The 14,158-nt window shown below is 37.2% G+C and overlaps 1 protein-coding gene across 3 annotated transcripts in view; it reads right to left on the reverse strand.

Annotated features, from left to right (window-relative positions):
- ESYT2 (extended synaptotagmin 2) overlaps positions 1–14,158 on the reverse strand; it is an 80,542-nt gene that overhangs the window by 20,358 nt on the left and 46,026 nt on the right. For all 3 annotated transcript variants that reach the window (XM_064703911.1, XM_064703913.1, XM_064703912.1), the window contains exons 7-13: positions 9,600–9,655; positions 4,768–4,888; positions 3,954–4,130; positions 3,338–3,420; positions 2,068–2,116; positions 1,337–1,426; positions 707–802 (exon numbers count right to left, since the gene is read on the reverse strand). In XM_064703911.1, coding sequence (XP_064559981.1) covers positions 707–802; positions 1,337–1,426; positions 2,068–2,116; positions 3,338–3,420; positions 3,954–4,130; positions 4,768–4,888; positions 9,600–9,655 — 672 coding nt within the window. The remainder of the gene's footprint in view (positions 1–706; positions 803–1,336; positions 1,427–2,067; positions 2,117–3,337; positions 3,421–3,953; positions 4,131–4,767; positions 4,889–9,599; positions 9,656–14,158) is intronic.

The following is a 14,158-nucleotide window of genomic DNA, read 5'->3' on the forward strand; positions in this document are numbered from 1 at the left end:
CTAATAGCAATACTGAAACCAGCAAAACTCAGTTAAGTTTCACTTATCTCTTTACAGTAGGGTTAAATTTATTATTGCTATCAATTACAAGCAGGAACAGTACTTTACTAACCTGAAGTAAACTCCAAAACAAGTTATTTTAGAGTCCCATAGGATAAACCCATAGAGAGAACATGATTTATTTCTAGGTTTTGCACAAGCAAATAAACCACCCTGCAAAAAACCATCTGATAGAAATCTCACACAAGTATTCTGGCACTGTAACATCAACTGCACAGGACTGATTTCATGGTGAGGACTTCAGCACCTGAAAATCTCCAGCAATACCCTAAGCCAAAGCAAGCAAGTTCACCTGAACTTATGGAAGTGGATTGTTTCCCAGTTAGTTCCTTAAAATTCCTCATGCTAATCCCATACCATGTATGGAAAACATCATGGAATAAAAACATGCAGCCTTTCAAGTCCAGGAAAGGAGCATTCTTTAAAGAAAAACCACACTGATTAAAGAATAATGTTTTATTAAATATAGAGCTAAAGACTATGCTACTAAAAAAGTAGACCTTACATCACACATCTTGAAAGGAGAGGAATTATAGAGAAGATGGCACAATGTGTGTTAGTAAAGCAGTGTCACACTACCAAGCAAGACATGCTGGGAGTACCCAAGAGACTCTGACAGAAGGGTATCCATGAGAACATAACTTACAGGCAGATTTCTCGCTGAGTCCAAATACAGAATAAGCAATGCAGAGGAAAGCCCATCATTAGCTTGGTCTTTGTCAGCTCTAATGCTTGTTAGCACCTAAAACAAAAACACACTGTAAGCCTTCCTGGAAAGCAAGTGTTACTATTTCTGTCTGTTTTCTGAAAAAAACCCAAAAAAACCCAAAAAAAACCCCCAAACATCTCCCAAAGATCAAACATACACAAATTGAGAGCATGAAGCATAAAAAGTAAGTTTTCAAGACTCATATAGACATTTCAAAACCATTTGCACAAATATTTGCACCCCATTTCCTACTTTTTTTTTAGATTGGACAGATTGTAACATCATATCCAGCTTTGTCTCCCAAGTAATGAAATGTTAGCAGACATTCTCAAACAGTAACATTAAGAGGAAAGAAAAGAACCACAAAAGCATTTGAAAATCTCATTTAAACCATTGACACTTATGGCTGGGATGAGATTTCTAAAGACAGTTTGGAATAAAGCTGTTTCTCCAAATTCACAGCAGCTAGAGATCTGGTTACATACTTAACAAATACATGAAAAATTCACAACAAAATCACCCCAAAACAATTAAGATTAGAAGGAAAGTAATGTGTTCCTTTAATACCTTGTCTAGATTGTCAGCAGTTGGCATCAATGTGAGCCATTCCAGTTTTAAATGCAACTTTCCTTTGGACACTTCATCCAAAGTAAACCACTGAAAATTAAGCAAAGTAATGTGAAATAATCTGGCAAACAAATCTATGATTGCAATTACTTCTTCAGGACATTTAGGGAGCACTGAAGTCTGCTAAGAATCTCTCAGAGCTGAACTCCACGTAACCTGAAAATATCTGATCCATAAAAAATTCTTATTTTGCATAAAGTATTACAATACAGAATGATAAAACCACCCAGACAAACATTGTACATTATATATAAAAGCATCTTTAAAATACCAAGAAAATTCTTAAAGTTCTGTAAAGATGTTCTGGGAAAACAAACCCTGCACAATGTTCCTACAAAATCTCTCTTACATATAGGATAAAAATTAGTCTGCCCAGCAATTAACTATTTTCTTGCAAAAAAACTTCTCACCAAATATCTAAGTTACTATTTTTTGCATTTGCATAGGAGTAACCTTAAAACTCCAAGACCAACAAAGAATGTCATTATTTTTCAGATTTCATCAGTTAAGGTATCTCTTAAACCACTGTACTGATCATCAGGGCATGATTTCTACAGCATTAAGTTTATTCTTGCACATAGAGGAATTATGCCCAGGAAAAAATAATCCAAGAACAACGACATGTACAACATATGGGTCTTGTTAAACCAAAAATGACTGAACTCCATTACCTCATCTAGAAGACGCTCCTTTTCAACTTCAATTAAATCAATCATCAAACTAGGAAAACGGAGAAAAAGAAGTAATATTTTAGCCAAGAAACAAAAGATCTAGCACAGAACTCAAGCCTCACCTTGATTATCCACCACTGACATCAAAAGAGCAGAATATTATTCTTTTAGCCCCTCAGAAAAGAAGGAGCAGGGAAGGAAATGGCTGAGCAAAGATGAGTGCAGGGTTTCAGGAAAATGCCTACAACAGAGCCCATTTTGTAACCATGAAGGAACAATGTAACTCACATGTGTATGACCCAACTCTCAAAACAGAGAGCACATCCAAACTACCCACTGGGAATAGCACCTATGACCAAATTCATGCTTTGGCAGTGTCTGGGAGAATTCTAGTTCACACAAGCTAAAAATGTAGCAGGGAATCTGCTAAAAATTAAAACAGAGCAGACATCTGCATGCCAGTGCATGAACATTTGTCTGGCTTCTTATTTTATTAGTACTGATGTACACATTAGGTCACTTCCTCCTCCCATCACTTCAGTGTAAGATTAGGGAAGTGCAAAGAAAAAGAAACCTTTGTACTGCCTACTTCTTAATTTTAATGAGAAGTAGGTACTGTTGCTCCTGTTAAGAGAGAAGGAGCTGGAAAGGCAAGGGAGCTCTACTCTGTATGGAAAGCAACAATGGGAAGTTCCAAAACTCTGCAAGAAATAAAGGTGACAAATTACTGGAGAAACAGCTGGCTAAACCCCTGAAATGTTTATGAGCAAACACCTATGGCCTCTGGAGTCAAAGAGTGAGTCATGTTTGTAAAAGCATTACAGTAAAATTTTTTCTGTAATCAAATAGTTAAGATCAGCTCTTAAGAGGAAAAACAAACTTGAGACAGTCATTTAGAAGCTATGAAGATGAAGAAGATACAGAGTTATAAAACTGTATTAACTTTGCCTGAAGAAAGAATTAAGACTTAGTGCTAGCTCACAGACATTAAAGAAGCTAGGGCACAATTCTGGGTACCCACAATACTCACCTGCTTTGTTCAGAAAAGATGTAAACATATAGATGTGTATATACACACCCAGACACATTTGCATATAAATGAATTTACACACATGAAGTAGTTACGGAATTCCTAACTACCAAGATAATTGATTGATAAATACAATTAGAGAGCAGAACAACTGCAATAAAATAAAAATAATAACTGAAGAAAAAATACAATATTTAATCTCTTTCCAATACATACAAACATATTCTCCATAACATTTACCTCCCCAGGAAGTCATCTTTATCTGGATCTTCATCAAAGAGCTCAATCTCTAGCTCCTGTCCTGGATGTTCATACACTAAGGCCTGGAAGTTCAGTGAGAGGGCATTATCAGTAAAACTGACCAGCTTGGTTAAATGGCATAATAACAGTAAAACACTGAGCTGCAGTAACTTTGTACAGTAAAATACATTAGTAAGAGGGCATTATCAGTAAAACTGACCAGCTTGGTTAAATGGCATAATAACAGTAAAACACTGAGCTGCAGTAACTTTGTACAGTAAAATACATTAGTAAGCAAATGCTTTTAAAAGTTTCAATTTAATGAGCAATTTTAAGAGCTTTTCAGATAAAATTTGTCAATGTTGGCTCTAAAAGCCCAAACTAATTTTTCAGAATTACTGATGCTCAGTCTAGAAAAAAAAAGGAAAAAAATATGTATGTAAGTAAAAGGAGACTTTCTGTTTTATTACAGAACTTTAGGCTTCTAGAGGGAGATATCAAGAAGCTCCTTAAGGACACCCCCAAAATAGCCTCTTTAACAGAAGAAAGAGGATATTTCTTCTTTTGTTTCTTCCATGAAGAAGAGCATACAACAAGGTATTTTTATTGGTTATACCTCATAAACTTCATTCCATTTTGGATTGAGATTTTCTTTGATGACCTTGCTTTGGAAAATTTGGTTGCCCACACGGATGATTCCATAAGGATCTGACTTTCCTTTGACAATCCCTTTTAGGTAAGTATCTTTCCCCTCTAGGTCCTGAGCTTCAATAAAGTGTATCCTTAGAACACCCTGAAAAAGGAAAATATGAGTTTGTACAGTAATCTGAAAGCTTCCATGTCATCACAATTTACACAAAGATGTTTTATAATTTCCATTGCCATTTCCTTAACATGAAAGTTATTCTGGACATACTGTAAATAGAAGATATCAGTGATGATCCACACACTCAACAGACCTAGCACTCAAGAGACTCCTGAAAAGAAAAATTATCATCAGCCATCAGAAACATGCCAGTTACATCAAGAAATATCAGGTTTCCGGAAGTGAGTAGCAAAAAATAGCAACAACTGTTTAGTGAAGCACACTAATAGTAATTTTCCATGATAACATAAAACACATGCTACTTTTTTGTCTATACAGTTAAACTAGATTGTAGCAATCTAGTGATTGTAAAAGTAATAAGTTTAAGATTTTTTAAAAAAGAATAAATAAATGAATAAGGAAATAAATCTTTCTTGGTGGTCTTTTGAAACATTAACTTCACAGAAATTGTTTATAAATTAAATCAGTTATTATCTGTGCTTGAATTCACAGCAACTTGTACCAGTGCAGTAACTGTATTTCAAAATTCCTCCAGATTGCCTTGAACAGTTAATACAGAAGAAACTGAATGCCCAATTATTGCTGTTGACAGAAACCTGCTTACCTTCGGTATAGGAAACCTCAGCTGAGCAATCTGCACTTCACTGACCAGGGGGACTGTAATTCTATTGGGAAGGACCAAGTAGTTGGATATGATATCCAATATTATTGTATCTGATAAGCCACTGTTGGAGAAAAGAATCCTCAGTTACTTTAAAAAAATATTCCTTTTGCTGCTTAACAACCTAAATGGAGAAAATATTTGCCTTCCTGGGAGAGCAGAAGACAGATCTGGTTTGTAAATGTAAAATAAAGGATTCTTGCCCAAACGGCCACCAGGTGGAAGCAGCTGACACTGAACAGCAGAAACCACAGGGATGAATATAAAGCTCCCATTTCCCTGCCACAGCCAAATTTCCCCCTCACCCTTGCCTTTTAAAAGCAGCCTGGGTAAAAAGGAATTGCATAAGTGCTCTTGCCTCTAACGCATCCAACCAAGCAGATGGTAACTGTTGAATTACTTTTGTCCTTCAATAATGATTTATCTGACCTTGCAAGTTTGGCTGCCCCTTCCTGTATTGTTATGAAAGCACTTGTCCTCTTGAGCTGGGAGGACCATCACTTAAACCACAGACACACAGAACACAATGTGTAAAACACAGTAAAATGTAGCCTAGGGAAGCAAAACTGGTTCTGTTCAGTGAAAAGGGAGTGGCAGTGCAACCACACTGGTAATGAATCACATAAAACCCAACCCCACACCCCTCCACAAACACAGAGAAGAGAACAATTTCCTAAGCTACAAGGTCACCCAGCTCAGGTCTGAACTGACAACAAATCATTGTCAGACCAACAGCATTGGTTGCACACACTGCCTACACAGGCAGGAGGCAGAACACAGAACACAAGCACCCAGGACATCCCAGGAGGATGCCCAAAGGTTCAGAGAGGTCATTACAACAATACTTGAGATACTCTGAACTGCAGAGGGACATTCTCACTAAAGCTGGTGGAGCTGTGAATTCTCCTAAAATACACACCATGATTCTTTTTTTACAGTTTTGTCAAATCAAGATGCAGATAATGTTTGATTACTTGGAACTTTTTTTGGATGAAGCACTTCTGTGTGAGCACCTTGTGAAGTTTTCTAAGACTGAATCTGAAGCTGGGAATAACTCTGACTCAGGAGCTAGCATATAAAAACACAAAAGCTGCAGTGAAACATGATATGTGTTACAGTTTCATTTGGAAAGAAAATGTAGTGGTGAGCAATTAACATTATGCTAGAGATGGGCAGCAGAACAAATCCATTACATACAATCTGGCCCACTAGAAATGCACACTGATTTTCATGCCAAATCCACATCTGATTTTCAATGCCCAGATTTGAAATCTGAGCAGCCTGCAAGCCCTTGGCTGCCCCTGGAAATCCAGGTAACTACAATACATGATGCAACATGGCTGACTGTAATGGTGCTCAGAACAACAGGCACAGAAGGAGCTCAAGGCTGCATCAAAACCAATGGACAGGTCTGTGCAGGCTTCTGGCTAGAAAGAGGAAGGAGTGGATAACATTAAGATATTGCTCAGAGGAAAAAAAGTTTCCACTCAACTTCTCAGTTAATTCACACGTGCCCTAAAGAATCTTCCTTCTCCTCCCTTTCATGCAGAGCTTATCCAATCACATTTACAGAGGTTGTCATTCTATGTGAACCCTAGAAATTCAGTTTCAGTAAATTTTAAGACAAATACTACATGTTATTTGAAGAGTAGCTTCATGTAGCTATCATTTTAACATACTGCTTTTCAAACTTTAAAGTTTCATTCTGCCAAACCTCTCGCTTTCAGTTTATGCTCTCTGAAATGAGCCAAGAAAATAGAATTCATTATTTTGTCAAGAGGTGACAAAAAATTGAAGATAAACATCTCAACCAGTCTTAACATTAAAAGGAAAAGAAAAACCAAACCAAAGCTGAAGTGATGGTAACCACACAAGCAACAATCACACTTTTCAAAATTCAAGTCTAATGACAACACTCTAGTATAGAGACCAGATAAGCTTTTTTGTTCCTGCTTTTGTTAGTGTCCCTACTTGGCAAAAAGAGAAAGCTCTGCCTTTAGGCTCAGTCCCTTCAGAACAGATGACTAATGGAGAAAATCAAGTGACAGAAAGCAAAGGAGCTGTGCAAGGAAAGCAATGGTACCAGAGCTTGCCCTGCTCTTCTCTAGTGTTTCATTAAAATCACAAACTTTATGTGATCACAGGTGTAAATACAGGTGTAAATACTCTGGACTAGCATAAGGTTCAGAGAGTGACTAATGTTCAAATAGAGCTGCAGCAAATCTCCTTAAATAAAAGAAACACAGCCCAAGCACTGGGAGGACTCACAATTCTTTGTGCCAGAACCAAACCCCAACTGATTCCACAGGTCAGTCTCATAATTCTATCCCAACATTACTACTTGAATTTCACAAAAAACACCTGAGAAAAATGAGGCAGCATTAATAAAGTTTCACCAAGATTTACATAGAGAAACTGAACTCCTAGAAGGTAGCAGGTACCCTAACTTTAAATATGGAGCTGAAAAAGAACACTAAAGATTGCATGCCACTAACTAATGAATTAAATGAATTCTAAAACAACATGATGCTTTCAAGCTGTTTAAATCTCATCCAGTATTAGCCAGCTGGGTTGCACCTAGATGCAAAGTATTCCTCATGAATACAAGGCAAAAATAACAATCTTTTGCATTTTTTGTTATCTAAAGTAAGTGGTCTGATCTATGGAAAACAGAGACAAAACACTGTAAGCAACAGAGAAAGATGCATTAATATAAACCCTTATGTTGATGCATCATTAAAAACCAGCTTCCTAAGATCAAAAAACTTTAGTCAATGATTCTATGTACAATTATTTTTTCAGTTCAAAAAAGGAAAGAAGTGTAGAATGTTTCATATAGTTTATAAGACTGTCTTCAAAAGCTCAATTTCATTGTAGAAAAATAACTGTTAGTTGCCTACTCTTTTGTATTGCTCTCTAATTTTTACCAGTTGTGTATTTTTCCTGTGCTATCTTTATTCATACTGCAGACACAGCAAATTTCTGACTGCACTGTGTTTTCACTCTGTCTCAAGCAACCCAAACATCTTTCCATCGACCACATCCCCTTCTGAAAGCACCTGAGTATTCTCACAGCCTGGCTCCTCCTCACACAGAGATTTTAATTCCACTTCTCCCAAGCTATACTAATGATGGAATATGAATTCCATGTGTGTTCTTCTCCTTTGTGGAGTCATATAGGAAAAGCAATAAAAAATTAGTTAACAGCTGACAGAGAAGCTTCCAGCAGCTAATGCTGAAATTCAATTAGTAGCAGACATTTGCAAACAGAGTACAATAAGCAGTTCAGTGTGCAGCCAAAAGCCATAGGATAATAAAGGTGGTGGCAGCAATCTCTTGTTCATCATTGTTTATAACAACTACAATATGTCAAGTTGTCAGACCAAAATACACAACTTATCTGTACAGATAAGAAACACAAATACAGCACCAAAGAAACCTCTTGGCAAGGCAGAGCATGAGTCACCCCAGTTACAGTTACTATAGAAACTATACCACGTCTAGGTGGCACTGGTTTGTGCATATGTGGCCAAGTTTGGTTGCTCTGGAAACCATAAACTTGAGATATTTAGCTAGACTTTGTTTACATCTGAGGTTTTGTGTTTGCAGTCAGGCAAATATGTAGCAGGATGTGAGTCTCAGGAGCCTAGTAAAGTTAAGTGCTAAATGTAAATTTAGTCATGGTATATCAAAAAGGGGAATTATTACTCAGGAGCTGTATTTTGGAAGCCATTTTCTCTCACTCATCAAGAAAACCTCTTTCCTCAGAGACAGGCTTGAAACATGAGAAATTCTTGGAGCTATTAACCTACTTAATGCAAGTTCTAATTTCAAACTGTTCAGCTGGGATTCCATGCAATGGCTCCACATGTCTAAGGAAAGCAAAATTCACTTCAGTCATGCAATTGATTACTAAGGGATTAATTTAATAACTAAATTCAAACTCCTGTTTTGAAACAATAAAAAATAATTCTGGAGTCAGCCAACTCTTGAGAGTATGGGATCTAATAAAAAGGGATATTCACAAAATGCAAGTGTGTATCAGATCCACCATTATCTCCTTTGCCATTGTCTCCATATTAAAAGCCCTTGGGTAACTATTAAAACCTGATAAATATGAATATATTAATGGATTTAACTTAATCAGGTTTATAATGATTGAAAGCAGCCTGATTTGCACCTCTATGGATGCTTTTTAATTTGGGATTTTATCATGTGGTATTAGGAAAAGCTCTGAATAAGCTAACACATTTTATTGCTATATACAGTGAATATTTTGGTACTCCACTTGATCTTCACATAATAAACTGAAAGCTTTAAAAGTAAACACTTGAAGATATTAGAAACTTTATTTAGTTTGAATAGTCTTAAGGTACTTCTAACTACCTTTACACAAGCAAATAGAGATGGATTGGCATACAAAGCCAAGAACCAAATTGTCATGAATCCACTTGCATGAAAGGAAGGCTCTGATCATAGGAGATGGCAGATAGGAAATTCATAAGATTCTAGAAAGGCTGAGAACACTAAGAGAAGTACATTATAAATTATATTTTCAAACTATTTTTAACATGATCTACTAGATATATTTTTTGCATACTTTGACTTGTGGTGAAATCACTACCTTCTGCAAATTGAACAATTTCATATAATTCTACATTAAGAGAAAACTGCTCAGAGTCAGTTAACCTAGAAACTATTCAATTTATGGTCTTGAGATTTTCTGGGCTTCATTGGGGTGCAGATATATCAAACACTGCTTCAGGTATACTCACTTCAGCCCTGGAACATCCAGAAGATTGGTCAGTCCAGTCCAGTTAATTTCCAAAAGCTGTCAATTGCAGAGAAAAGGGGGGGGGGGGGAAATGACAGGAAAAAAAAAAAAAAGAAAAGCAGCTTAGAATTGGTAACATTGAAGAAATAAACACAATTGCTACAGATTCTGATCAGTGGAGAATTAACCAGTTTCCAGGCTTTTCTTAAACAAACAAACAAAACAACCCTCTTCCATTCTTAAGAATTTTTAGACACATTTTTAAAAGCTATGAAAACTTTCACCATTCTCTTATCCACCCTTCCACCATTCATATAAATACACATCCCCCAATATACACAAATACACAGGACCTACTCCATACAATCCATATAGAATAATGAAATGTAATCCTATTTTCTGGAGAAATATTTCTGGGGTCACCATAGACCTGTCAGAGATGCATGTTAATGATTGTTCATTTGCGAATTATAATAAACTGACAAAGAATCTCACATGAGACCAGGAAAATAAGAGATCTAGAAGACATAGGCAACAGAATTAATGAAGAATTGGGATTAAGAAGGTGGCAGGAAGATGTGATAACAGCTTTCAAACATAAGAGGCTGTTTTCAAGGCACAAGTTCATTTTACCACTGATAAAGAAGAAAGGTATCAACAGGATTAAGTATCAAAGAGAGAAAAATTGTCAGAAATAATTAAAAGGGATAACTCATTGCTAGGCCATGCATACTTTGTCACTGAAAATCTTTGCAGAATATTACGCTGTATAAAGGTACCTATTCTGCTTCAAGATTGCTGCCATTAAAAACTAATTTAAAACATCCTTTTTGATCCTATAATATTCTAATTCTCGATAACAAAACCAACAGACCTGAGTTCCCTTTGTTCTCTCTTCACTGAATTATTTCAGTTAATGTCACAGAAGTTACCAGAGTATTTAAGCAACACATAAACCCAAACCCACCCAGTTATCACCATGTTTCCAAATCCAATTCACTCAATCTAAGTATAACTGCAGGAGAAAAAGGATTTTGATATTCCTCAGTTGAGAAACTAATTGTGGCAGTTCAGCTAAATGCTAAAACAAAACAACAAACCTCTACAAGAACAAATGTTGTGTATTTTCACAAACAGATGAGAATCATCACCCTAACTTCACTTTCTTTTTTAAAAATAGCACATACCATTCTTTTACAAAGGATCTATTAATAGTTTAATTAGTGATTTCCTTTGTGAATACTTCCAGTAAAGATAAGACATAATAGATTAACTCATATAAGGAACACTGTATATTGTTTAATACACTTAATTAATGGTGGCAAATATTTCAACAATGTTACCTATGAACAATATTACCAAGCCTACCTGTGACAAACAATTAAGCAAGGAAAAAGGAAACCATTATCCTTTCAAGGAAAAAAGTAAGATGTAATAACCAGACCAGATATTCCAGAGCAAAAGGCCATGCAAATCATGGGACCTACTGCAAGAACCTACATGAGCACCATGCTCTTGCCACAAACAGGGCTCAGGCTGTCCTGGGCATGAGGAAGATGATTATGGGACTGGAGCATGATGTCATGAGAGATGCCCAATACCTTTATTATTTTTGTGGCCCTCCACTGGACTTATTCCAGCATGTCCCTGTCTGCTGTACTGGGGAACCCCACACTGCATTCCAGATGTGCCTCACCAATGCTGTGGAAAATGCAAAATTTCCCTCAACCTTCTACTACTTCTACTACTGCAGCCCAGGATGCTGTTGGCCTTCTTTGCCACAAGTGCACATTTCTGACTTCTCTTCCCCCTTCTACCCAACTGATCAGCCTGTATCCTCTTCAGCAAAGCTGATTTCCAGCCAGTCAGCCCCCAGCCTGACATGGGAGACAAGGTTATTCCTCTCTAGGCACAAGACTTTGCATTTCCATTTACTGAACTTGATGAGATTCCTGTTGGCACAGTTCTCCAGCTTCTCAAGGTCCCTCTAAACAGCAGTACAACTATCAGGTGTATCAAGCACTCCTTCCAGTTTTAAGCAAGCAAACTTGCTGAGAGCACACTCTGTCCCAGCACCCAGGACAGCCCTGAATTTGTGCTGGCCCCAGCTTTTACCCTGGGGTAAATCACTACTGATGGTCCTCCAGCTGAACTTCATGTTCCTGATTCCAACTCACTGAGCCTGAAGAGTTTAGCCATTTTTCAACCAAGCTGCCCATTTATCTCCTCTGTACTTAGCAGTTTACCTACGAGGATGTTGCAGAAGGCTGTGTCAAAGCTTTACTGAAGTCAAGGTAGGCTGTATCCATAGTTTCTCCCTCATCCACCCAGCCAGCCTTCTGATCACAGAGATTATTGCCTTGATTCCCATGATTTCCTGCTCATGACTCCCTCCTGGCTACTCCCAATCACTTTGTTGTCTTCCCAGCCTTACCAGCAGGATGGATCTCACCACCTGAGCCCCTGTGCCCCTGAACTGCCTCCAGAGCCACACTGCAGTCACCTTTCATGTTCTCCAGGTCTCAACACCCTGGAAGTGGTGCTGATCCCCACATGGAGGAGCAGCAGTGGGCAATGGTCTGAGGCCAGACAAGCTGTAACAACATGCTGAACCTGAGGTCCAGGCAAGCCCAAACCTCAAGAGAGAACAGGTCAGGATGGCACATGGGGCCAGGAGTCTCTCAGAAGAGACCACCTCCCCTTTCTCCTGGTGCTTCAGGGCAGTTCAGGCTCTGCTGGCTTGGATGCTGCCAGGCCCTCCTCTGCTACACTGGCCCCAGATCTGCTCCACAGCTGCAAATCTGCAGGAGTCATCTTCCTTGGGGCAGAAAATTTCCATATTTCCCCATCATGGGATAATTCCACCCAGTAGTTTCCCCAGAAAGTCAGAGATTCTGTTTCAGACCAAGCCATCTACCTGATCATTTACATTTGTTATAGATGAAACCAGACTGTAAGAATCTAAAGTGAAAAAATTCTTCAGAAGTTCTACAGAGATTGCTGACTTTCTTGACTGATTCCTGCTTTAGGTGAAAGCACAAAGCTATCACTGGCTGCAGGACCACTTTGTATTCAATATCTTTTTTAATACCTCATTTACAACTAGTTTTGCCCACTTGCTATTTCTATTTCTAATCCACTAGCAGGATTGTAGTGAGAAAAGGTTAATGCTCCTTTACTTATGAATTACTAGCAAGGCTAAATGGAAGTACTGCCTTTCAGAAGGCAATAATTTCTTAGCTACAACCCATACTGCATACTGAACAGTCTTTTTATTCTTCCTTTTTGAGGTACTATAATTTTTTTCTACATGGTTATGAATTTAAAGCTATGAGGTTTTTAATTTACAAATATAAAAATCAATGATTTATTGAAAATAATTTCTTGCAAAATGGGTTCTTTTACATTGGTATGCAAGCTTTAGTTGTACAGTTCTACAAAAACTATGAGCTAGAACACAGAATATTTTCATTTAGGAAAACTAAGATTCCACCTTAAAAATTAATTGTGCAAATTACTGTATTTGTGTATGTTCTCAAATCTCCTCCTTATCTTAAATCTGAAAATAAAAGTTAAGAAACAAATAATTGAACCAGGATGAAAATTCCAACTTAGTATGAATAATTTCAGTTTTATACTACTTCCTCAATCATGCAAACCCACAGATGTTTAAGTAATATAGCAAACAAGTAGCTTGGTAGTAGCTGATAAGACTAACCACAAATTGAGTATTCAGACTAATTCTCTAGTTCTAATCACAAGTTTTGACTGTACATTATGAGACACTTTAAAAAGCTATGCAGTCTACCAAGCTTCTAGAAGATGTAATTTTATACTATTTTAAGACAAAAAACCCAGTTTATTATATGATTTATTTTTTCTTTATTCATAAGCAAAATAGAAACAAATGGACACCATAAATACCTTCCAAAAGTGGTCCCTATCCCGAGGTGCTCCTACCTGCATCCTGTATTTAACAGTTTTACATAATGATGTTTTCAGATTAAATAGCAAATGAGAAAAGATTTGCATTTCCTTTTGTTTTCATATTTTGTTCAGTGTACTGCATACAGCAATTAACACAGTTAGTCCTGTGCTGCCTCCTAAACAGCCTTCACTGAATAAATGCATTGAGCAACACAATGCATGTTGAAATTCAACATTGAGAAACATCTCCTGCACTGGACTGAAACATTTATCACAGTGGTTTCTGTATTAACTGCCACAGCCCTAAAGAAAGCCAAGAACAACCAAGGAGATGCCACTGAGAAGTGACACTTTGCATTGATGTGACTAAAAAGCATTTCAAAAGGTTGCAACACGGCCTATGAAACAAAACAGGGTCTATGATACAATTTCACTGTCAATATTTTGATTATTACACACCTCTGCTAAAAAACAAGCATTGGTTCCATCATCAGTCCTTACAGTGTCAAACATGGAAAAACAATTACACAAAAAACCCGAGATGTTTGCCACTAAGAGTGGTCATTTAGAAAAGAAATGCATATAATATCAACAAGAAATACATATAATATCAGAAATTCTCTTCATCCACTT

This window comes from Zonotrichia leucophrys, chromosome 2, assembly GCF_028769735.1.
Source record: "Zonotrichia leucophrys gambelii isolate GWCS_2022_RI chromosome 2, RI_Zleu_2.0, whole genome shotgun sequence".
NCBI classification, from domain to species: Eukaryota; Metazoa; Chordata; class Aves; order Passeriformes; family Passerellidae; genus Zonotrichia; species Zonotrichia leucophrys.